Source organism: Hibiscus syriacus, unplaced genomic scaffold (genome assembly GCF_006381635.1).
Source record: "Hibiscus syriacus cultivar Baekdansim isolate YM2019G1 unplaced genomic scaffold, ASM638163v2 tig00111029_pilon, whole genome shotgun sequence".
NCBI classification, from domain to species: Eukaryota; Viridiplantae; Streptophyta; class Magnoliopsida; order Malvales; family Malvaceae; genus Hibiscus; species Hibiscus syriacus.
Window position 1 is genome coordinate 48,736 of NW_024062962.1, and position 25,695 is coordinate 74,430.

A 25,695-nucleotide genomic window follows, 5' to 3' on the forward strand; every position below is an offset into this window, starting at 1 on the left:
TGTTGTCGTGTTTTACTATTTATAGGGTCATATTCTTTATATATTACATATATGCAAGACATGAATTCCGGATGTGTTTAGTATTTCACTATTATAGGATCTTTAGGGTCACATCTTTATATATTTATGTTTACAAAATAAAAGAGTCTGTAGCTACTTGTAAATTATCCATTAACACGACGGGTATATATAGGAATGAAGGTCCTATGATACGTAAAATAGTATCCTACACTAGTTATGTAATATCTTACATTAAATATAATATATATCATTCTTAAGATTTGGCTAACAAATCTGTAATATTTCCTCTCGAGTTGGAGAACAAATGGTTGTCCCTTGTTCCCATATGTAATGGGGTAAGGGAAGGTAAGATAGTAGGTTGCTCTCAACACCAGACAGTTTCTGTAGAAGACCTTCGAATTATGAAATGTCTTCCGTGGGACTCGATCACACGATTTCAAGGTTAAGAACATTTTGCTCTACCAACTGAGTTGGATAGTCATCTCGAGTTGGAGAACAAATAAATATCATAATTAAGAAGCACGAACCAAGTGTCCTCAGTGATTAAAGAATTGTTGTAATCCTTTAAGGTGATGGGTTTGAGTGTCGTGTATGTAGAGATATGAGTGTTCATTAATAAATGATTGAGTTTTTGACAGGTTTATAAAAAAAATTATGATTAAGAAAAAGATCCCTAATTAAATTCTACTTTTATAGTTCTCAGCTTAACTGATATTTTATTTTTAAAGTATGCAATATGAACAAAAAAATTTCTCTTTTCGTTTAGAATTCATTGTTTTTTTTTTTTTGAACTTCTCTTCATTTCTTTTTAGAATATTCACAAAGTATCAGCTATATAATTCATGGAGAATCCAACCACTATACTAAATTACAGATTCAATGACAACGAATTTGGTGTATCCCTCGGCCTCACAATGCCTGACAGATCAGCCACTATATCTTTAATTGTTGATAACAGGAGATTCCATTTCAACGTTTATGAATTCTAGGTAGTGAATTTAGGAAAGTTGTTCGGTAGTGTTGAATTGTGTGGTGATCTTTACTTTCTCAAAGAGATTTCTCTCTACTGGATAGGTATTATATTGTGTAACCAACTTTGTTACTACTAATTCTTTTACTTTATTGTTTTAGATCCAATTATGTTATAATATTTTCGTCTTGGCCATCTAAAATTTGATTATCTTGAAAATTTATTTTTCACCTATTTTATAATAAAAAATTAAAGACTTTTTTAAGTGAATTTTCGATCTATGGTTAACCGGCCCTTCGGCCCCATTCCGGGGTACTACTGAAGGGCGCATTGGGCCAGCCGGTTTCTCAATCGTACAGATGTGCATGTCAGAATTGGCCATCAGCGAATCAGAAAACATTCGATGATCGAAAAATAATTTCCTGGGATTTATTTGAATAACTCATCTTCGAATGTGTTTGAAGTAAAAATGAATTTAGTTCTGATTTAAATTGCAAATTAATTAAATAAAGATTGAAAATGTAAGTACTAAAGTGTGAACATTAGAAGTTTTGACACCAAAGTGAATGCAAGGGAGAAATAGAAGGATTGTCTGTATAGTTAGACCACCGATTCTTATTTAGTGTAAATAGATGACTAGTTTACTAGGTGTCCATTCTTGCATATTAGATTTAGTTTTCCTAATTCCTCTAATTTCTCTAAGTTCATAACAAATAGAATGATATATTTTTAGATAAATGATTAATATTGGGAAGCCCCCAAAGGGTTTAGTACCCCCTTAAACCCACGTGTTAAGAGTGAATAAAAAATAAAAATATCGCTTTATCTTCCTCAGTTATTTCATGAGAAAATTTAACAACTCTAGTTTAAAAAACTTCAAATTACTTTTTATATTAGGATAAAATACACAAATGATTCCTATATATAGAGTATTGTTTTGTTGAGTCCTCTGATATTAAAAGTTACAAAATAGTCTATCGACTATAGGTCGTTTCTTTGAGTTCATTGACTATTAAAAGTTACAAAAATCACTCAACAATTATATTCTAATCTCGTCATTTTTATTAAAAAAATTGATGGTCGCTGAATTAGACGTTGACGTGTTGACTGAGATATGATAAAGTTTGATCTAAAATCGGTTAAGTTGCATTTTTGGACGTTAACTTATTGACGTCCAACTCCAACTCAGATGATCACCGATTTTTTACGGAAAGAACGAGTTTGAAACATAAGATGGTATGGTGACCATTTTGTAATTTTTAATATTCAATGGACTCCAACGAAACAACACCCTATAGTTAGATAAACATTTTATAATTTTTAATAGTTGGGAGACTAATCAAAATAACACTACATAGTCAGGGACCATTTGTATATTTTAGCCTTTACATTATGGTCTAATCGTAAGTATATTTTGAAAAACTCAAACTTAATTTCATCGTATAGACATAGTAAAATATATAGAATATCTAAAGAAATATGAACATGGATGGTGTAACCCATAAATCAAAACAAATTAATGGAACAATTATTTCTGGGGTTCGAACCAAGGGGATCCATTATCTCCATATTTATTTGTATTTTACATGGATCGACTGACTCATATTATTCAAAGGGCAGTAGAGGAAGGGGAGTGAAAGCCATTAAGTTGTCTCGAAATGGACCATCGTTGTCCCATTTGTTCTTTACAGACGATCTTATCCTTTTTGCAGAAGTCCCGCTCTCACAACTCGATGTCATTCAACTGGTTCCGATGGATTTTTGTGATAGTTCGGGGCACAGGATTAGTCCCGCAAAGACTAACATCACCTTTTCTGACAATTTGGAGATAGTCATTAGAGACGAAATCAGTAGTGGTTTTCAATTTACTCAAGTCCGTGACCTTGGGAAATGTGGGTGTACCTCTCCATAAAAGGGTTACCCTTGCTACGTACGATTATCTGATTCAGAAGGTTAGATATCGACAAACATGATGGAAGGCTAAAAAATCTGGCCTTTGCTGGTCGGATTACCCTAGCAAAAAGTTTCGTCGGGGGGGTGTGGGATCTTAACAGTAAAGGGAAAACATGGATGAAGACAATCTTGCACATCTTTAGAGAATGTGGGGCTGCTTCATCGACATGGTATGATGCCCTTTTTAAACCAGAACGATATGAGGAATTTATGGCCATGAAAGTTGTTGACTGGATTCAACTTAACCTTCGACAACCCTCTTATTTTCTAAAGCGAAGCTGTGTATGATCCGATCCACCGACCTGACATAAAACTGGTAATTTTCTAAAAAAAATTATCCGACCGGGTCAGGTACCCGGCCCGACATTTCCAGCCCGGGTAACAAATTTTTTCCGGGTACTCAGGTAATTAATATATTTTATTATATATATATAATAAATTATTAGATTTTATATTTCGAACTTTTAAATTTTAAGTTCGGATGTTGGAGTATATAATTCGAAGTTTCGAATATTTAAATTTGTGTATATTTTTTAAAATTAATAATTTGAAGAAAAAAAAAACAGGTACCGAGTACCCGATTATCAGATACCCATAAAATTCGAGTATCCGATTATGAGTACTCATAATATCCGGGTCCAGACACTGACCGAAAAATAACTAGCCGAATGTTACAGGTACCCGAAGTACTGCATGCATTGGGTCGTAAAAGTCAAATCAGAAAGGTGAAACGAAATGTAGTACGGCAACTGGCTCTTTATGGGTGGTGCAAATTAAATACAGATGGTGCGTGTCGGACTGATTCTGGACGAGCCATATGTAGTGGAGTGGTCCGAGATGCTACTGGAGATTAGATAGTAAGTTTCACAAAGCCGATCGGTGCTTGCGTACTTTGATGCGGAGTATGGGACGTTTTCAAAGGTATGTCAATGACATGAGATCGGGGAGAGCGAGATCTTATAGTTGAAACGGATAGTAAAGACGTTCTATAATTCTTGATCGGGGTGTGGATATGGAGGGATTTTCATTGATGGTTCCGCACGTAGTTGAACTACTCAAAAGTAGTAGTTAGATAGTGTCTATGTTTATTAGGTTGAATTTCTTTCTCATTCAAAAATAAATAAATAAATCATCGTATTATATTTTTTTGCCCTCTCTATTTCAAGACTTCACCTTAATTAATTCGGACCAACTCACGTTGCACACTTGATTTGATGGGTGTATATCAGTAAAGATTTTATGCATAACAATGACTCAAACACAAGACCTTACTTAAACGATATCAAACATCTACTAATTGAACTAATCCCTATTGGTATCATATTGTACTATTTATTTATCATTAAGTGCAAGTAAAACTAATTTATTCTCATATAAAGATCTTGGTAAACTTAGGATTCATATCTAATATAATTATTCACATTATTAAGTTAGGGTAAACTACACGTTTAGTACCTAAATTATTACTTGTATTCTGTTTGGTACTTAAAGTTTATTTTATTTAAAATCGTATCTGATGTTTATTTTAGGTTTCATTTTGGTACCCCAACATTAAAATTTAACGGAATTTTTGTACATAGCATTTTATAGGTAATTACATCATTCATAACTCAACTATTTTCTCACTCTTTTGGTCACTAAGTTTAAAAGTTTTCAATTTAACTACTCAACTTTCAAATTGCTCATATTTTAATCACTCTAAATTTTTTATTAATAATTTTTATGAAATGACATTTATTAAAAAAATAAACTTTAATGACAAATAGGAGTAAGAAGATAACTGAGTGATGAATGATTTAATTTGTCTATAAAAAGTGTCACTTAGACTTGTTAAGTTTTTAATGTGAAGTATCAAAATAAAACAAAAAGTAAATATTAGGTATGATTTTGAAAAAAAAATAAAAATTTATGTATTAGATTGAGACAAAAGTAATATTGAACATTGGAAAGAAATTATGAATATGATTAAAATAAAAAGTAGCCTCAAAATTATATTATACAATTTTTAATATATCAAAAGACGTATCCAAATGTTAGAGAAGATTGGCGAAAATGAACATGATAACAAATGTAACAAAATCTATGCAATACAAACTATTAATACATCAAAACTTAAATACAACATGGCATCATGTATTGTCGTAGTAATATACTACATGCATAAGTAGCAATGGACATGGTCAGGTTCAATGACAGACAGAAATTTATATTTAAACATACAATGTTATATAATTTTAGGGAATGTAAATTAAATAATCAATAGAAGTACAAAAAAATCTAAATATAAGAAAATTGAAATTGCTAGGGATGTGATGCAACTTCCCATCACCCCTCAGTTAGGCATGCACAAAGTCGGATTTAAATCTGATTCGGATCGATAAAATCGATCCGGTTTTTTCACCTAGCTAAAAAACGAATTTTAAAAAAATTGTTCGGATCCTAACCGGTTTGGAGGGTCGGATGGTGTAACCGGTTTCGGTTTGAAAAAATTTGATTTTTTTTAAAAAACCGGTTTTAATCCGGTAAAAAAACCGGTCGTACATTTTTCCCAAACCGGTTATATTAACGGCTAGTTTTTTTACCACAGACCGGATTTTTTCAAATAAAAACGATTTTTAATCCGATAAAAAACCAGTCGTCTAATTTTTCCCCAAACCAGTTATACATCCAGTTTTAAAATATCCGATCGGTTTAAAAACTTGTTTTTTCCAAATCCAATTTCGGATATTTTTTGCGTAAAATCGAATATTCTGATTTTTTGTGCACCTCTACCCTCAATCCATCCTGGTCAAGTTGAGTTTTTTTAACTAATCCGGCCGATAAAAACACCCTCCACCCGACCCAACTTGGTTTAGGGTGACTTCTCCTGACCCAAAACCCAACTCGCTTTTTGAGATTAAACTGCACCCAACTCAACCGACACACACATATAAGATATAATTATCCCTAATATATAAGATACAATTATAGATCAAGTCGAGTTAGATATTTTTTCACTCTAAATCCAAACCTGATTTTTTTTATAAAAAAACCAACCTAATAGAATCAAGTCAGGTCGAAATCTATCAAATTCAGGTCACGTGACCATCCTTTACAAAGTGCTTTTCAGGTGAAAAAATGTACTCTAAAGAGTATATCTGACAGTATAAACATAACACAAAATATTTCAGGATCTACATAATATAAATTACTTGTATAAAAAATGCAATATAATTACTTCAAACACAGTTGGGTCTAATATCACATGCACAAGGTGGTTTTGAGGCGAGAACAAATATAGTTTCAAAAGTACAGTAGAAACATGGGTAAAAGCACTGTTTTCCTTTTTATCTCATTCCTAGAAATGATTTAAAGAAAACATTCTCTCGTCGCCCATTAAACAACACAAGGCCACCAGCCACCACAAACCATTCAATCTCAACAAGAACATCATCATATTCATCATCTAAACAATACATTTCGATAAATCAAGCATCACATAAGCACTTGAATCATCGATGCGTCTGCAGGAACATGTATGAGCCTGGCAACATTTGATGCCGGGAAATAGGATTGGGATCTTTCCACTGCTTAATTTCCTCCCAAACCCAAATCGCAAATTCGTGCATAGGCTGCAAGAACAGAGTAAATTCATTTAAGACTCTGTATATTGGAACGTTTAAGATTGAACTACCAGGTGGTTCTTGTACTAGGTAAGGACAAATAAGTACCACTACTACAAAGTGAGCATTGAGTCCTTCTACATTTAGTTTTGAAACAAAGAGGTAAAATTTTGAACAGCGATAACCTTAAATGATAAAGAATGTTGACCTATAGTGTTTAGTGATGTGATAAGGAGGAGGAGGGAGAACCAACATTTAGCATATTTAAGAAGCGGGCTAAATTGTTCACTTATTTCATACACCCACTTTAAAATACAACTCAGTATTTTTTAACGTTTAACCTTACCACCATTTACAAATTTACCTATTCACTTCAAAGTTGATATTCAGTAATTAAATTGCTCGTTTTTTCGGTAGAGGGACTAATTTGTTCCTACGCCTATAGTCAACCAATCAGATAATCTAATAAAAATTTTAATGTAAATCTCCAGCAGGACAACTAGTAAGTAATAACCTATAGGAGAGAAAATACTGGACAATGTCTGATGCAGCAACAAAAGCAGAGAATACATGGCTGCCTCACGAGGAACCTTTTCCGACTCAGTATCTCCTGCTCTTTCAGTCGATGCTGGAACCGGCAGGCGTGCTTGAAGACTAACCAGACTTGCAGCCTTGCGTGAAAGCACAAAGTTAAGCTGGGTCACATAATTGTCAATGTGGCTGCCTGGTTGGTCCACCTCTGCCAAAAGCTTCATTCCTGTAATATTAGATGCAAAACAAGATCAACAGTGGTTCAATTGTTGTACGAATCTATAATACTCAAAGTCAACTGCAAGTGTTGGATACCAGCATGCGTCTAACACATGCATATTCAATTTTTAAATAAGTTCTAATATATGTTTGGATGTTCCTTGACTGGCCAGATCCTATACTCTTGTCCACGGACGTATTGGACAGAAGTGTCGGACACAGGAAAAGTACTTGAAAACGACATTTTTCACCCTTGATAAAGTGTAAGTATACTTACTTCACGAACAATCTCCATTGTGTCCTCAATTCTTTTCTGTGAGAAGCAATTAGAGCCTCTTCCTCCTGCAACAAACCAAAGGTATACTCAGAATGAAGAAATCCCAAGATTATAAACATAGAAAACAAAATGAACCATACTATCGCCTACCTCAAGTATTGCATTGATATCTCATCAGTGGGAGGCTCAGGATATTGTCTATATGTACGTTACTTGTTTTCATAATTATTAACAGCGTTCGCCTGCCTAGAGTTTGAAGCAGACAAATCCTCCTCCATCTTTCATGGCCATATTCTCATTCTCCGTTTTTCTTCTCTATTTGTTTTTCTACGAGGTGGTGACACCTTCATTACTTTCTCTTCTGTATCATCAGTGGGAGGCTCGGGATCATTGTCTATATCCAAAGTTATTTGCTTCATAATTATTACAGCATTCGCTTGCCTAGTTTGAAGTGGACAAATCAGAACTTCCACCATCTTTCTTGGCCATATTCCTCATCTTCACTGGTTTTTCTTCTCTTGTTGCTTTTCTACGAGGCGGTGACACCTTTGGCACTTTCTCTTCAGTATCAGCTGAATTTTGAGAATTTGATGAGTAAATTCTTTGACTTAGAACCACCATAATTACCATTCACTTCAAATCTCTCCCTATCCACGGGGCCAGAAGCCTTTCCACTTTCCTCCGTCCCATTGAATGGGTAACTTGATAAAAAACTAGAAGGCAGTTTGTTGAAGTCTGCAGTATAAACAACATCTTTCTCTACGATTCTTTCGATCTGTATCAACAACTTTTACTTCTTGTTGTTGCTCATAAACATCTTCTACATCAGCAGTAGCTAACAGGAAGAAGATGCTGAAGAAGCATCCTTATTACTAAGTGGCAAAGGATTTCCAGCCTGATCTTTCTTTGGATTACCACTTCTGGAAAGATCTTAACCCTGTTCATTGGGAGAGTAATAACCTTATTTAATCGAAAAATACGACACAATCTACAGAAACAATTAAGTCCATTTTGTGGAAACTTGTTTAAAAACAAGAATAACCTATCAGCATATCTCAGAGTATTGAGAGTATGTTCACATGACCCTGCATTTGGAGAATACAGGAGATAACTGTTCTGAATTGCCGACAAAAGAATCACGGAGCACTTCAGTGTTTGCTCCCACGGAATGGGATATGGATGATCACTGTCTAGTGCACGAATGCATCCTTAAGCCAAAAGACTTTTATTTATTTTCAGCACCTTCGATCCTAGGAAGAATTAAGCAGTTCTATCAGAACAAGCCAAAAAACCATATGTTAAGCTAGTTAGCAAGCTGACAATAAAGCTAATCCGTAGATAGACCCTTGGGAAGTAGTTTCTGAAACCTTCTTTTTCCCGCGGAAACTTCAAGTTACCTAGTTTGCCGATCATTGTCAGTGGTATCTGCACCTCTTTCACTGCCAGCAAGATCAATAAAGGAAATCTTTCCCAACCTTCCCAGGTTTTGATTCATTCCCTCATTGTTCCGCTTCGACTCCTTTATCTCCGGTGCTTCTTGATGGCAAGTTGTAAAATAGCATGTGACCTTGAAGATTCCTCATTTGCACCAGTAGATCCTGTGCTTCTAGCAGCATTTCCCCTCTCAATGTATTCCTTCACAATTTGGACGTCTGACACCTCAAATTCTTGCAATCCAACAATGCAGACTTGTTGTCTCCCATCTTCTCTCATGCAAGTTTCCTATTGGAGAACATTTAGATTATTGAGTGACCCAACTGTTATAATACATATATGCATCCATCCACATTACACCAACATACATATTGGAAGTGTGAAATTAACATAAGACCAGCAGATATTTCAGTCATTACACGTCAAAAGCCATCAGGTTATCTCAAGGTTAAAACAACACATGCACACACATAAATAAGCAAGGGAGAGGAGGGAATACTTTCTATCACTCAGAAGGTCAAAGGTTTTCCCCATATATCTCAAAAAAGCTAAGCCACAACTTAAATCTCTGATTGCGATAAACTGGCTGATGCAAGTATCTACAAGGTCTTGTGCAGCTCTGAGCGGTAATGGTTGCATTGTGAATGTCTTACCACTACCTGAATTGAAAGTATATGCCATGACACAGAACAGAAATTAGCAACAATGCCACATAACCATAAACTAGAAAGGTAAGGAGTTGCTCAACAAGAGAAAGGGCAAGGAAAATGAGAAAATGACAATCATGTATCGGGTTTTTGTGATTTCTTTAGTTGAACAGAGGATGTCTTCTTTTTCAGGAATTAGTTATTCTAATAGCACTAATTTTCTAGAAACATACGCAAACATTTGTAGTCTCTATCCAAAGACCAACCATATGCATCAACTTTCAAGTAATAATTCTAATCCTCCCAAATAGTTTTATCCATTATATTTAAAATACCATGAACGGATGTACCCCATTTAACAAAACCATTTATGGCTCTAAACTAGAATCTAATTTCTTCCTAGATCTTTGAATATTGTAAAATGATTTTGGGTTTTGAAATGATCTTATATAAAACAGAGCGGTAATTCCTGGTATGGCATTAGGGGAAACAACAATGGAATAGAAAACAACAAACAGTTAAAAAGATGTACTTTAACATCCAAATATAATCTCCTCGAAAGGATGAGAATTAATCTTAATGTTAAAAGTATATTTTGGAAGAAACTTAGATGAAGAGATATCTAGATGCTCGCTTAAAAGCTACACTTGTTATTAAAGGATATGCTCAGACTATTATCATGATTCTCTCTCTCTCTCTCGTTGTTAAACTTGCTTCTGTCAGATTATTTATCTTCCTCTCAACAACTTTTGATTGGCCTCTACATCAATCATAAATAATGTTTTTCTTCATGGTGATCTCCAGGAGGAGGTGGATATGGAGCAACCACCTGGTTTTGTTGCTCAAAGGGAGTATGGGAAAGTATGTCGTTTGAAAAAAAATTCTATATGGCTTGAATCAGAGTACCTGAGCTTGGTTAGGGAAGTTTAGCCGGGTTATTGAGAAGTTTGGGATGCAGAAGAACAAGTCAGATCATTCAATGTTAAGTCTGATGGAGGTGTTATTCAATTAGTTGTATATATGGATGATACTGTAATCACTAGTAGTGACTTCAGTGGAATCTCATCTCTGAAGTCTTTTCTACTTACTCAATTCCATACCAAAGACTTAGGGATGTTAAAATTTCTTAGGAGTTAAGTTAGCAGAAGTTAGGATGGAATCTTCTTATCTCGGAGAAGTATTCGGAAAAATTAGATGCTAAAACCATGTAGTACTCCAATGGTTCCCAATTTACAATTAACCAAAGTAAAAGAACTATTTACAGATCCTAAGAAGTACAGAAGACTTATTGGAAAGTTGAATTATTTTACTGTGACACGTCCTAATATTGCTTATTCAATAAGTGTGTTGAGTCGGTATATGTTATCACCAATTGTTGTTCACTGAAAGGCAGTAGGGCAAGTTCTGCATTATTTGAAAAGCGCTTTAAGACATGAGATTCTATATGGAAATCATGGCCATACCAGGATCATATGTTTTTCAGATTCGGATTCTGCAGGATGTAAGGAGATAAGAGATCTGCTTCAAGATATTGTGTGCTTGTTGAAGGATAATTGAATTCACGAAAAAGTAAAAAGCAAAATACAGTCTCACGAACCAAGAGGAAACTTGATTTCACTGGCTTGCGAGACCACATTATGTTTCTATGGTGAAGTCTTTGTGTGAAATCATATGGATATATCAATTCCTCAATGAAATAGGAATTAAGGTTTCAATACCTCCAAAGCTATAGTGTGATAATCAAGTTGCGCTTCACATTTCTTCTAATCCATTCTTTTATGAATGGAAAAAAACACATTGAGTTTTATTTTCATTTCATTCACAAAACTATCCTATGTAAAAACTGGAGAACAACTAAAAAGATATTTTCACAAAGACTCTTAACGAGATCCAAATTGATTATCTATGTAATAAGTTTGGGATGATTAATATCTATGATCCAACTTGAGGGAAAGTGTTACAAATTTGTAGGCTAAACCTTAGGATTAATATATTATATATAATGTGAGATATTACATAGTTAATGTAGGATATTACTTTACATATTATAGGACCTTTATACTTGTTTATACCCATAATGTTGATGAATAATATATAGAACGCATTCTATTTCAAAATTCTACAACCACCATTCAGGAAGAAGGTTCAAAAACTCATTGCACCTGTTTGCCCGTATGCAAAACATGTGGCTTTTGTTCGTTGAAAGATGATGGAATAATCGGCTCAACAGTTTCACGATACACCTATTGACACAACAAAGAACAAATTAATCCTTAAGTTTATTCAAGAAACATATGGATGGAAATATATCTCAACCAAGTATTACCTCGTCATTAGAAACATGCTCATCCAGAACAGCATCAAAACAAAATTCATGTTCTCTACATATGCTGTCAAGTCCACCTTTACATCACAATCAAAACACATATAAGAAATGGCATATCAAACAAGCACCAATTGTTCTAAAATGATCATCTCAATACACATAGTGACTTCAAATTAACGACCATAAATAAGACAAACCTTTAGCTTGGGTTCATGGACAGTTAAGGCATTCTTACTCACAGTTACAATATCATCCTCCTTCCGAGAAATCTCCTTCTTATTTAATGGTCTTTTACGTACCTTATACCACATATAAGACAAATTTAGTTCCAAGAAATTTAAAAGAAAGCCTTATCATGTTGTGCTATGAACATGCACGCATATATATTGAAAGGAAAAAAAGATACTAGATTGGTGAACATAAACTTTAATCTTAGAAAGCAATAAGATGTCCCCGTCTCCACAGAAAATTGAGAGAGATGAGAGGGAACAAAAGCACCATCGACAGACACCAACATACCACAACTTTAATCTTGGCAACATTGTTTTCCCTCGTGCTCATCTCTTTTTCATTGGCAGAGAATAATGAAGTGGAGGCATCTGCATCACTCAGCTCTTTTTGCTGTCGGCTGGTTGTTACATTACATCCATCTTCAAATTCTTTATTCAAACTAGGCATGAATGGTGATGGCTCAAAAGGTTCTGATAACATGCTGTAAACAAATGAAGTCAAAATTTATTTCCAAAGGGAAACAGATAAAAAAAGATGCTACACCAAACTTAAATTGGAGTACACTTTCGAGTGAATTTTAAAAACACCAAGAGGAAACAACGTACAAAAATGTCTAACCATATCACCACAAAAACTGACAGAAAAATGGTAATTATGTAACTCTCATGAAAAGCTATGTGCAGTGTCTTAACCATACCCAGAGAGAAGCTCTGTATATCCATAGCATGAAGATCAAGAAGCCCAGCTCCAAAATCCCCCCTGAACTCCGGAGAGTATAACCCATCAGATGTCCCAGGTCCCAAACTTTGCGCAGTTGGTGTGTATGGCTCTGACCCAGGTTCCCCGTTAAAATTGAGGTTCCTCATAAATTTAAAAAGCCTCTGCTTCTCTTCTGCAGACTGTGCTCCATAACCCTTCAATAATGTAATAGTAACTTTTCATCATTTTCGAATATAGAAAATACAAAACAATTAACGCATGAGAATGTATATAAAATACAGAATATTTGTTTGAAAGGAAATGAAAATTACTAAATTAACGGAAAAACAAGGAAAATGCAAAGAAACAATGATGGACTCCAATTTTCTTAATAGGCTCATGACCCTAATTGTAAATACTAAAAATGAATTTTCAACTTCATGCAAACGAGAAACAAATATGCATTCGATCAAACCAAGTGGAATAAATCTCAAAGGACACATTATTGGGTGAAGAACGATGTACAAACTTAAAAGAAATTTCCCATCATTCAAATGCAACAGGAGAGTGTTCACCAAATAAGTTCATAAAAATGAAAATTTAAAACAAATTTAAAGCAATTAAATTCTACATTAAACGAATTCAAAATGCGTTCACCATCACCAAATAAGTTCATAAAAATGACAATTAAAGTAAATCAAAGCAATTAAAAATATACATTAACCGAATTCAATTTGGATGCATTGGAACAACAAATTACTGTGAATAATGGAAAACAACAGAAAACATAAATAATTGCGAGTGGAAATTAAAAGGAGATGGTTACCTGCATGAGGAGATTGGGAAGAAGGCGTTGGTCGACACCGCTAGATGCCAAGGGGAGGCCAGATGTTGCAATCCAGCAGACTGCAACCACGCGCCATAACGGCATCACCAGCATCGCCACCGGCAGGACCCCATTATGCAAGGACCCGCCACCACCTCCGCCAGTGTGTGATCGTAGAGCGCCGTCGCTGCAGCATTGGTTTGCTGCATCTGGCCACCCAAGTGGCGCTGCGATCGCCTTGAGGAGCCAACTTTTAAGATCTATTTACCAACCTACCATAAAAACGAAAAAAAAATTAGAACTCCAGAATCAAACTTCATAAGTGTAATAACAATAACGATAAATAAAAAAATAACAGAAATTCACTTGCAGGGGGGGAGAAAATCCGAATTCAAGGAAGAACCTAAAAGTGACTTGGAAAATTCGATTTCCAATAGCTGGTGCAATTCTTTTAACCCTACCAAACAAAATCCACTGAAAATCCACGCTTTCAAAATATTAAATAAGAAAAAATCCGAAAAATGTAGATACGTCGGAGATTCAAGATCTGCGAACAGATCTGAAACAGAAACAAAATTATAAAAAAGCAGCAGAAACAGTTATTCAATTTGACATAATGATCACTACGATTTAATTTTTTTTTTTTGAAGAAAATTGAAAATAAAAATGGATGAGAAAGGAAGAAAAGAGTGAAAGAGTTTGGATTTTTTTTTTTTGAAATTATAATAATTGCTAATTTGGATTGATTATTTTGGGTAAGTGCTTTTCAAAATTATTGGAATTCGATGCTTAAATGCCCTTTTTTAACATCTTTATTTGGTTATTTCGTGACAAATACCCTTAATAGCTTTTTTATTGTGACATTAATTTTCTTATTTTCAATGTCAGTTCAAAATTTAAATTATTGCTAATACAAAATATTATTACTTAAACTCAAAACTTTAAAAAAATATTTCTTTCAATCACCCAAACTACTTAATGAATTGTATTTATATATAAATTAAAATCATTCAAGTTGTTTTCGTATAATTTTATGTAATATTAATTTGAATTACTTATAGTTGTTTATTACTGAAATTATTATGCATTGTGTTATTTTGGGGTCGGATGTTAATTATAATTTAATGTATCAACTATTATTTTTGTTCTGTTTTGTTTTGATCATCCTATTGTTTTTTTTCAAAATTATACCTAACATTACGTTTTAGTTTCATTTTGATCATTAACATTAAAAAATTAACAATGATACTGACATGTCACTATAAAATAATGTCACGTCATCATTTAAAAAATATCACGTCAGCAGTTTTGTTAATTTTTTTGCGGCGAGTGACAAAAATAAAATCAAAGCGTAATATTTGAAAAAAATAATAGTTGGGTGAGCAAAACGGAACAAAAGTTATAGTTAAGGTATTAAATGTGTAGTATACTCACAATTTTTAGTCAATCACTTTTAAAAAATATGAAATGATCATTATAAAGTAGTATAAAGTTTGATAAGTTTAAGGATCATTTTGTTTCAATTCAATAAGTTGAATAATTATTTTGTGTTAATTTGAAAAAAAAATTAATGATTAATTTGTAATGATTTGATAAATTTAATGATATTTTGTCACTTCTAAAAACTCAATGATAAAAAATCATTTTAATATAATTTAGTGATCATTTATGTACTTTATTTGATTAATTTGAACGTTATAAAATATATATTTGCGTAAAAATCATTATCTTCAGGTTTACTCTTTTTAATTTTAGTCGGGTCTTACGTTTCTGTCTATATGCAGAGATTTTTACGCATGAATTTATTTGCATGGATTACTTCCCATTACAGAAGAGCATATGAAGACTGCATATGAGGACTGATCAAATATGTATTTATTTATACATGCATTGCATTTTATCTTTATTTTTAATTTTCTGAATGTCGGAGGTCTTCCATGGAAGATGCTCTCAACCTGGCGTTGAGGGCAGCCTACTACCCTACCACCCCTTACCTCATTGCATATGGGAATAGGGTTTTGTTATTGTTGTTGTTGTTGTTATAAAATATATATCTAATATTTATGATATTTTTGGGTACATAATATTTATGATATTTATAAAATGTTGATTGGTTAAGAAAGTTAATAAGATATTAATTCAATAAAAGGCTAAAAATTAAAATTTAAAAATAAATTTTATTATAATGATATCTATGTCTTTAACTAATTTAGATATTTAAAAAAAATAGCTTAAACTAACCTTAAACGTCTCAAAATAGATAAGTGGTTAAATGACACGAATCCTAGTGACTTTAGTGGTGAGGAAATTGTTATTATTCCTTGAGATTTCGAGTTTGAGCACAAAAAATATTAAGAGTACAAGCGTTTAATTTCAAAAAATTTAGAGTTATTTTTTTGACGGAATATTAACATGTACTTACTCCAAATTAATAAAATAAATAAATAATTATTTTTCACTTATATAATTGGCTCATTTATTATTAAAGAATATGAATTATGTGTTAGTAGACGGTTATTATCTTTATAAGTCTCAAGTTCGAGTACATTGTTAGTATGAATGTTTGAGTGTCCATCGTCATTATCAAATGATTGTAAGTATTTTGAACATATATTATCTTTTAATCACCACAAAGTAATAAAAAATATTGTATTGATTTGTTTTATTTTTTAATTAGAAATAAAAAAAAATCTATGTTTATTAGAAAAGAAAATTAAAAAAACCACTCAACGTCAAAATCCAGGTTTTTTAAAAATGAATTACTTGCAAGAAATATATTTTATAATTTGAAATTTAATTTATTATATCAAATAAATTTAAAGTCCAGTTTCAATATGGGTAAAGTACACAAATGGTCCTCTAACTATAGGATATTATTTTTGTTGAGTCCCTTGACCATTAAAAATTATAAAATAATAATCCGACTATTCATTATGTTTCAAATTAGTCATTTTCTGTTAAAAAAATAACGATCGTCTGAGTTGAACATTAACATGTTGACTAAGATATGATATTATTTTATCATATCTCAATCAACATGTTAACGTCCAACTCAAACTATCGTTAATTCTTTTTAACGAAATGACTAGTTTGAAACTTAATGAATAGTCATGTGACTATTTTGTAACTTGGAAAACTCAACAAAATAATATCCTATAGTTAGAGGACCATTTGTGTACTTTACCCTTCAATGTTCATAAACTAATTTTATTGTTGTTAAACTGCCAACTACTTTGTAAAAAGGTTTATGTCAAACAATTTAAGAAGTATTTTAATGATGTCCCTTAAATTTAATATGTTTATGAATGGAAGAAATGATGATGACAACAATGTAAAACATAAATAAGTAATTAAATAAACGGTTGTATTTTAGTAAGTGGACTTTATGTGAAAAATAACTTGTTTTTAACTTTATGCATTTAGTTTATATATATAATGGCCAGCTAGGATGGACCGAATGAGTATTACGGGTAAGGTTGGTAATATGATACGAGTGTAACGTGTCTTAACCTAATTTGATTTTATGTGATTGATTTTCTTTAAAAAAAATATAATTGAATTAGATTAATCGAATTTTTTAAAGAATGAGATTGAATTCGAGTTTATGATGAATAGTATGTGGTTTGAATTGGTCGGGACAATAATCTATTTTTTACTATATATTTAGAGATAACTATTATGATGTTTATCTTAGTATATTTTTCAATTAAGTCTCTATTTTACTATATATATTTGTGTCACATCAGATGTAGATTTATCTTAAATTTTGGGTCGAGTTTCGGATCGGATGGAGTCGAGTTCGAGTGGATGAAGTATGCTTCTCGGGTTAGGTCGAGTTGGTCAAAAACTCGACCCAACTTGAACAATTGCAATCTCCATCACATTTTAAAAATTCAAAATCTTCATATAATTTAGATATTTTTTATTTTTATTAATAATTTTTTATACCCCTTAAAATTTTATAGTTTCGTATCCTAGTTTCTAATATAAATTTACAAAAATTTATACCTATAATAAATTTTTTATAATTTTATAATTTTGTATCATGTTTATATAACTTTTTTTATTATATTTGTATTTTTTACAACGTGCGTCATATTCATTTTTATTTTTCATGTTATGCTTCTAACTTTCATAAACAATACATGTGTATCTTTAGCATTGAATATATGTCTATTTTTAAGGTGCGGTGTTTTGGTCATTTTAGCCCACATGAAGAAAATGATCAATGTTGGTTGGATTTCAATTCTCAAGGTAACTAAACATTAAAAACCATTATTAATTTTTATCATGCTTATGATATAAATTATGATATATATATATATATATATATTAGTTTTTGAGACACGTGTGTATACAAACATTATTATTTTTTTATATGATGAAAGGAGATAATGTATCTTTAAGTAAAGTTAGAGTTTAAATATTGACGTTTACGAATTGAGTAAATTGGGTTAAGAGGGTCGTCCTTACCTTTGTAGTGATCAATCTAAATTAGTCGATTAATAATTTGGATACCAATGATTATAAAAAACAATATTAATTTTTTAATAAAACCTTTAATTTTATTAAAAGATATTTTTAAATAAAATAAGTTTTATTTTCTAGAATTAATAAAAAATCAAAAGTAATTATATTATAAAAATAGTTAAGTATTTACAATTTAGAAAATTAATAATTGTCAACAATATTATTATATATTGATATAGTGAGATGAAATATTATATCGCTTAAATAATGTCAGAGGTTTCAATTATAGCGTTGTGAATGGATTAAATTGAGTTTGAAAGGTCATCTAATAATGAGCTTGTATATTATTAGATTTAGACTAGTCAATCAATGCATCGAATATAAATGTCTATATGAAAATAATAATTTTTAATGATATTCATTAATAAAAATAAAATAAGTTTTAATAATTTAATTTAAAGTTATTGCAGAAGTGTAAAAAAATCAACAACAACAAACAACTTTGCCATAATATTTAAGGTAAATTATCTATTTGATCACCTATCTATTACTCAATTTTTATTTTATCACTTAATTATTTTTAAAATCATATTTAACTTTATATTTTGGTTATGTTTTTGTCATTCAATGTTAAAAAATTAACAATGATATTGACGTGACATCTTTTTTTTTCCAATGATGACATGATATTACGTTATTATGACATATTAGCATCACTGTTTAATTTTTTAACGGCAAAAAATGTAATGATGTATATGATTTTGAAAAAATAGTTTGAGAGACCAAAATAGAAACTAAAAAATATGTGGGTGATTAAATAGGTAATTTATCATAATATTTATTACATCCATAAATAATAGTAATTTTGTAATTTTCAATAGAACTTAAAGTAAATTTAGTAAAAAAAAAACTAGATATTAATTAGATATGTTAAAGAATATATATATATATATATAATTTCAGACATTAAATTTTCCAAATGACTATAGGGCAAAAGTGCCCAAATAATGCAGTTTGGGATAATTTTTTCCCAGAATAATCCAGTTCGCATATTATTTCCCCATCTATGGTGTTTTCTACAGTATAAGGCTAAAGTCTCAAGGATTTCTCGACGTCTTCAGGCCAACAAGGAAAACTCTAAGATTTATTGGCGTCTTCAGGCCAACCAAGAGGTTTTCTCTGTGTCTTTAGGGTTTATTCATGCAACGAATAAGGCTTTGAAAAATCATGGCGTCTTCAGCATATGAACCAAACACTGTTGCGTGGCATCTGAAATAACGCAGAAGACTCTGTAGGCATGCATGCATAGGAATCAGGAACCAAAGCTCTGCATGCGTTGGTGACATTATTGGGCACCAATAATGGTGCAATTATTGTGCACCAATAATTCAAATTAATACAGGGTTTATAAATATGGGGTGTTGGGAGTTCGGGGGAGAAGAATGCTTTGAAAAATAACGAAGAGTTTAGTCTTGTACCGTAGAAAACACCCTAGATGAGAAAATAATATGTGAACTGGATTATTCAGAGGAAAAATTATCCCAAACCGCATTATTTGGGCACTTTTGCCATGACTATAGGTAGGGTTGTAAAACATTTATGTTTAAAAGTTAATAATCACACGTTTGAATCATTATTGGCAAAAGCGTAACACCTAAAAATAATATTTTGTGCACTATACAAATAAGGGCAATTTTATAATTTCGAACTGAGTTGATATTAGAATAATTAGTTGATATTAGAATAATTAGTAGCATTAAATTTGGTCAAAAGTTTAAATATTAGTACAAAGTAGTATAAAATCGTTTAAAAAATAGTTCATGTACGAACTAATTTAATTTAGTGATTAAAGGAATCATTATTATTCATAGAGATCACATGTTCGAGCATCATCGACTGCAAGAGTTATTAAACGTTTATTATCAAATAGTTGGGAGTATTTAAAACATATATTATTTTGTAATCATTTTTAGCTTAATCGAAAAATAATAATAATAAATAGTTTATACAAACGTAAACAACCAAATTTAATGTTTCAAAAATAATAAATATTGTGAATATTATATTAATATATTTATTATTAAACTTAAATAAAAATATTAAATTAAATTTTAAAAATAATTAGACTTAAATTTGTTTTTGTCGAATTTCAACTTAAAATCAGTTTAAAAAATTATAAAATAATACTTTTTAAAGTGATTTTAGGTTGTTTGGTTTAAAATTTGAGTATTTAACATTATTATCAATAAAAATACTTTTTTTTTATAATCACCGGGCTCCAATTTATTGATCGACTAATCTATATCGGGTACTAAAGAGACTAGAGAAATCCTCCCAACCCAATTTGCTGCATCACAAACGTTATAATTCAAACCCTTGACATTGCTTAAGGGATCTAGTACATCATCCTACTAGACTAACTGGTTGTTGATATCAATAAAAATGATTTTAAACATATAAAATATTTATTTTAAACGTTATTTTTTGAAAATATAAAACAATTAGTAATATAAAAAAGATAAATAAATATTTTTTGAATATTATAAGGTGATTATACAGTAATATCTATACGGGACTTTATTAACTTATTGATAACGCACGTACATCCTGTAGACACAATTGTTCGAATCCAAAACCTTTAATTCTAAGGAGAATAACATTCTATTTTCACAATCGAGACTGGTCTATGGATTCAAATAAATAATTTTATTTAAAAATACTTTTGACTCAAATTTCAAATTTTATAGTTTGAGTCTGGATAAGTGTACTTCCAAATACATAGATGTAAATATGCATCAAAGATGCAATGAGTAAACATGGGCTCAGTCTCCTTTAACTAATAAACCCAAATGCAACACTGGATCTGGATTGATCGACAAAGAAGCCACCATTGTTAAAAGCTCAGTTTTTTTAGGCTTAAATCTCACTATCCCTAGCCACTGGAAAAGGCTGCGTTCCTGCGGGCAAACTAATCACGAAAGTCCCTAGCAACTCTCTCCTCCAATCAGGTTACTTTACTTCTTTCATATTTCTTCTCGTGATTTTTGTTCTAATATTTTTCTTTTATGTTCTTATAATAAAATTTGTCTTGATGGTTGCTGTTTTTGCATGCGTGTTCTTAAAATTTCGTTGTTGGTATTGCCATTTCTCCATTTTTTTTGTTATGTTTTTTGGGAGAATTTAGGTTTATATTGAGTCTGAAGGCTCAAACTTAAGGATTGAAAATTTTGAGCTTGTTGGGTATGTGGGATTTAGGGTTTATGAGCAATAAATCAGGAACTTAAATCAAACATCTGTTATTGGATTTAGGGTTGTTGGGCAGTGAACTCGGAACTTAATTAACCGGGGTTTATTGTATTCAGGGTTTTGGGTGCAGTGAACTAGGAACTTAGTTAATCAGGGTTTATAAGATTTAGGGGATTTTGGGCTGCGAATTAATCAGGGTTTATTGGATTTAGCCATTTAGGGTTTCTGGGCAGTGAATTATGTACTTAAGTAGTCAAAATCATGTTCCTTAACAAAATTGTACTTGATCTTTCAAAGACAACATTCCTATACTGTTATTTGATGCTCAGACCAAAAGCTTTGCCAAGTAAAGGCCTTCCGTCGAAACTGTACTTTTTCGCATTTATGCTTCGTTTGTTCTGTGGCACTGTTTTGAATTTGACTTCTTAGGGTTGCTTAATCTCCAGATTCCTATAATTAGCTACACTTTTGCTAATACATTTAGTGAGATAACTCTCTCTTTGGGATATGCTCTGGTTACAGTTCATATTGAAGCATAAATAACTTTATCAGGAGCAGCAAAAATGTCGAAAAAAGGTTTGATGGAGCAAGACTTAAGTAAACTGGATGTAACTAAGTTGCATCCACTCTCCCCTGAAGTTATATCACGTCAGGCTACTATAAATATTGGTAATGCTTGAATTCCTTTTGATCAAATTACTTGTAGCATTTATGATGTATCATTATGGTGCAATCTCCTAGTTATTTACAGGGCCTTTATTGATCTATCTTTTGATTCGGAATACAATTTATCAGGCACCATAGGGCATGTCGCACATGGGAAGTCAACAGTTGTGAAAGCAATATCCGGGGTTCAGGTGATTATTTTATTGGGTGATACAGAACTAGGATATGATAACTGTCCTTTTTAGGATTTGATTAGTAATTTGTGCCTTTTGTATGGTGACTACTGTTGCCGTTGATTTAAACATGATACACTTTGCTTTGTGTGATTTGTGCCTTCACTGTAGACTGTTCGTTTTAAGAACGAATTGGAGCGCAATATTACTATAAAGCTTGGATACGCAAATGCAAAGATATACAAATGCGAAGATGAACGATGCCCTCGTCCTATGTGCTACAAGTAGGTTGACATCCAGCAATTGTTTTCTTAGTCAGTTTAATGCAATGTTTAAAAAACTGGATTGGATTGACCAGTCGAACTGGGAATAGGTGACCTGTTTGGTTCAGTGTATATCATCAAATTGCTTTTTTTTTTTTGAACCAGCTAAACACCGGTTGAATCGGTAAAAAACCAGCAAAGAAACTGTTCTAAAAACTGGTTTTAAACCTTCTTTATTTTTAATAAAAAGTTTATTATATGTGGTTATATAAAATTTTGTACCATATAGTCAAATAAATATTTTTATTTAGTATGTATTATACTTGATATTTATTTAATATTTTATCAAAAAATATTTATTTAATATTAAAATATTATTTTTAATACAACCAACCTGTTGAACTGGTAATTAGAGGCCTGGTTTGACATCTGGTCTGTTTTTTCAACATTTATTTAATGACATTACTAATAACACTAACTGTGATCTCTCTCTCTTTTTTTTGTTAGGGCATATGGTAGCGGAAAGGAGGATAGTCCACTTTGTGATGTGTCTGGCTTTGAAAATTGTAGGATGAAGTTGCTGAGACATGTGTCTTTTGTAGATTGCCCAGTAAGGTCCTAAGTGCTACTCTTTGGGGGATAGTTTTTAATTTTCCCGACTCTCTCATTTGATCAATCACTCTTGTTTCAGTGTTATAAAAGGGATTAACATTTTGTTGTAATTGGATTTATGTTTTATCTCCAATTTTTCCATCAGGGTCATGATATTCTCATGGCTACTATGCTTAATGGAGCAGCAATCATGGATGGTGCATTACTTCTCATTGCTGCCAATGAAAGCTGTCCGCAGCCTCAAACATCTGAGCATCTGGCCGCAGTTGAAATCATGCGACTCCAGCATATTATAATTCTTCAAAACAAGGTTGATCTTATTCAAGAGAATGTTGCCATCAATCAACATGAAGCAATACAAAAATTTATTCAGGTTATTTTCTATATATTTTTCAAATAAAGGACAGATATTTCATTATTGTTTTTCTTCTGAATCTTTTTCTCAAAATAATCCATTGCAGGGTACCGTTGCTGATGGTGCACCTGTGGTACCGATTTCTGCACAGCTAAAATATAATATTGATGTTGTGTGCGAGTACATTGTTAAGAAGATCCCTATTCCCGAGCGAAACTTCGTCTCGCCCCCTAACATGATTGTTATCCGATCATTTGATGTCAATAAGCCAGGTTTTGAGGTTGATGAGATTAAAGGTGGTGTTGCTGGTGGAAGTATACTCAGGGTATGTATTTATCCGGAATGTAGTTGTTGGTCTTTATTTGGAGATGAATGCTACATTTGATACAAAGTTCTATTTACCATAAACCCTAGACCTTGCCTTATTATTTTCTTTGTTCATGCTTTGTCTATATCAATTTTTACTAAAAAGCTAGTTGCTAGAGAACGGATTTAGAGTGAGCTTCAGTAGCTTTGGTTTTGAATTCATGGTTATTTAGTTAATGTTAGTTCGTTTCAGGGTGTTTTGAAGGTGAACCAATTTATTGAAGTTCGTCCTGGGATTGTTGTTAAGGATGAAAGTGGAAACATCAAATGCACACCCATATATTCCAGAATAGTCTCATTGTATGCTGAACAAAATGAGCTACAATATGCTGTTCCGGGAGGTCTAATTGGTGTTGGAACAACTATGGATCCAACCTTGACACGTGCGGATAGGTTGGTGGGTCAAGTCCTCGGAGAGGTTGGGTCACTCCCAGAAGTTTATGTTGAGCTCGAGGTAGGTGTTAAATTTCTTTACCAAGATGCTAATCTGGCTCTTCAATTTCCTGAAATATCTATTTTATACTTATATTTGGACATGGGATACGGATATGGCCCTCCAAAAATATAGAAAAGCTATAATAATGAATATAAATTTACCGGACACATACTTATGTCTGGCCCTTAGACCCAATCTTGAGTAACATAGGTTGTTTCATGGAAAAACTATAAAAAATGCCGACTGCTATCATCTTCCAGATTGTTGTCTGTTCTAATTGTGCAGGTAAACTTCTTCCTTCTCCGAAGGCTTCTTGGTGTTAGGACGAAGGGCTCAGAGAGGCAAGGAAAGGTGTCGAAGCTGGCCAAGGGAGAGATCCTAATGTTGAATATTGGGTCTATGTCAACTGGTGCTCGAGTCATAGCTGTAAAGAATGATTTGGCAAAGCTGCAACTCACATCACCTGTATGCACCAGCAAGGGAGAGAAGATTGCACTAAGCCGGCGCGTTGAGAAGCATTGGCGTCTGATTGGATGGGGTCAAATCCAAGCTGGGACAACCCTTGAGGTTCCTCCCTGTCCTCTTTGAGCACCGATAAACAGGTAAGTAGAGAGCAAAAACTTCGATTGAGAAGAGGAAGAATCTATTCTTTTGGTTAAAAATGTGGGAAGGTAGACAATGTCTTGGTACTATTTTTGTCAGGTGGAGAAGAAAACATTGTGTGGATTATTTTATCACTGAGCAATAACTTGATTGTTACATGCATCTCATTTTGAGTACTTTAAACTATGCTGAATCTTGGAACGTTTACTAGGCTGTATTGCTTGTTTTTTTTTTTTGGTGGTGGTGGGGGGGGGGGGGGTTGTGGATCCTGCGGTAAACAAGTTTGGTCATCTTTGTTTCAATATTGTTTAGTTTTGATCACTGATTTTGAAAAAAAAAAATTAGTTACTTTATTATTCTATTATAATTTGATCATTGAATTGTTAATTTGTGTTACTTTTAAGACGTGGCATATTCAAAATAATTAATTTTTATTATCACCCCTGAAATTTAAATAAAATATCAATATCACCCCTGAAATTTAAATAGAATATCAATTTGATATTAGAATTGATTAAATCTACTATTGTTGTTGGTAGCTGTTGGATATTAAAATTTTGATTTTTTTTTTATAATCTGATTAATCTGAATTATGTGTTTTATCGAAAAGAATTTTAATTTAGATATTTCAATAGTTTAGTAAAATTGAAATTTAATTTTATGAAATAATTTTTTTTTGTTAATTATATAAATTAAATGTATTAGAATTGTCAAACATTGATTATAAATTTTATATACATCAGTTAAAAGTAATCAAAATGGAATTTGA

The 25,695-nt window shown here is 32.1% G+C and overlaps 1 protein-coding gene and 1 pseudogene across 2 annotated transcripts; one reads left to right on the forward strand and one right to left on the reverse strand.

The window, feature by feature from the left end:
- Window positions 1-7,622: 7,622 nt before the first annotated feature.
- LOC120151215 lies at window positions 7,623-14,056 on the reverse strand (annotated as a pseudogene).
- A 7,082-nt stretch (window positions 14,057-21,138) lies between these two features.
- On the forward strand, window positions 21,139-25,077 carry LOC120151222 (eukaryotic translation initiation factor 2 subunit gamma-like). 2 transcript variants are annotated; one of them, XM_039163738.1, is made up of 9 exons: window positions 21,139-21,214; window positions 21,975-22,121; window positions 22,248-22,309; window positions 22,463-22,575; window positions 23,062-23,164; window positions 23,312-23,539; window positions 23,628-23,846; window positions 24,081-24,341; window positions 24,609-25,077. In XM_039163738.1, the coding sequence occupies exons 2-9, from the start codon at window positions 22,016-22,018 to the stop codon at window positions 24,909-24,911; spliced, it is 1,395 nt and encodes a 464-aa protein (XP_039019669.1). In that variant the 5' UTR covers window positions 21,139-21,214; window positions 21,975-22,015; the 3' UTR covers window positions 24,912-25,077. The 2 variants fall into 2 exon arrangements, with proteins under 2 accessions (XP_039019669.1, XP_039019670.1); XM_039163739.1 differs by lacking the exon at window positions 21,139-21,214 and having other exon boundaries at window positions 22,041-22,121; window positions 22,463-22,579.
- The last annotated feature ends 618 nt before the right edge of the window (window positions 25,078-25,695 follow it).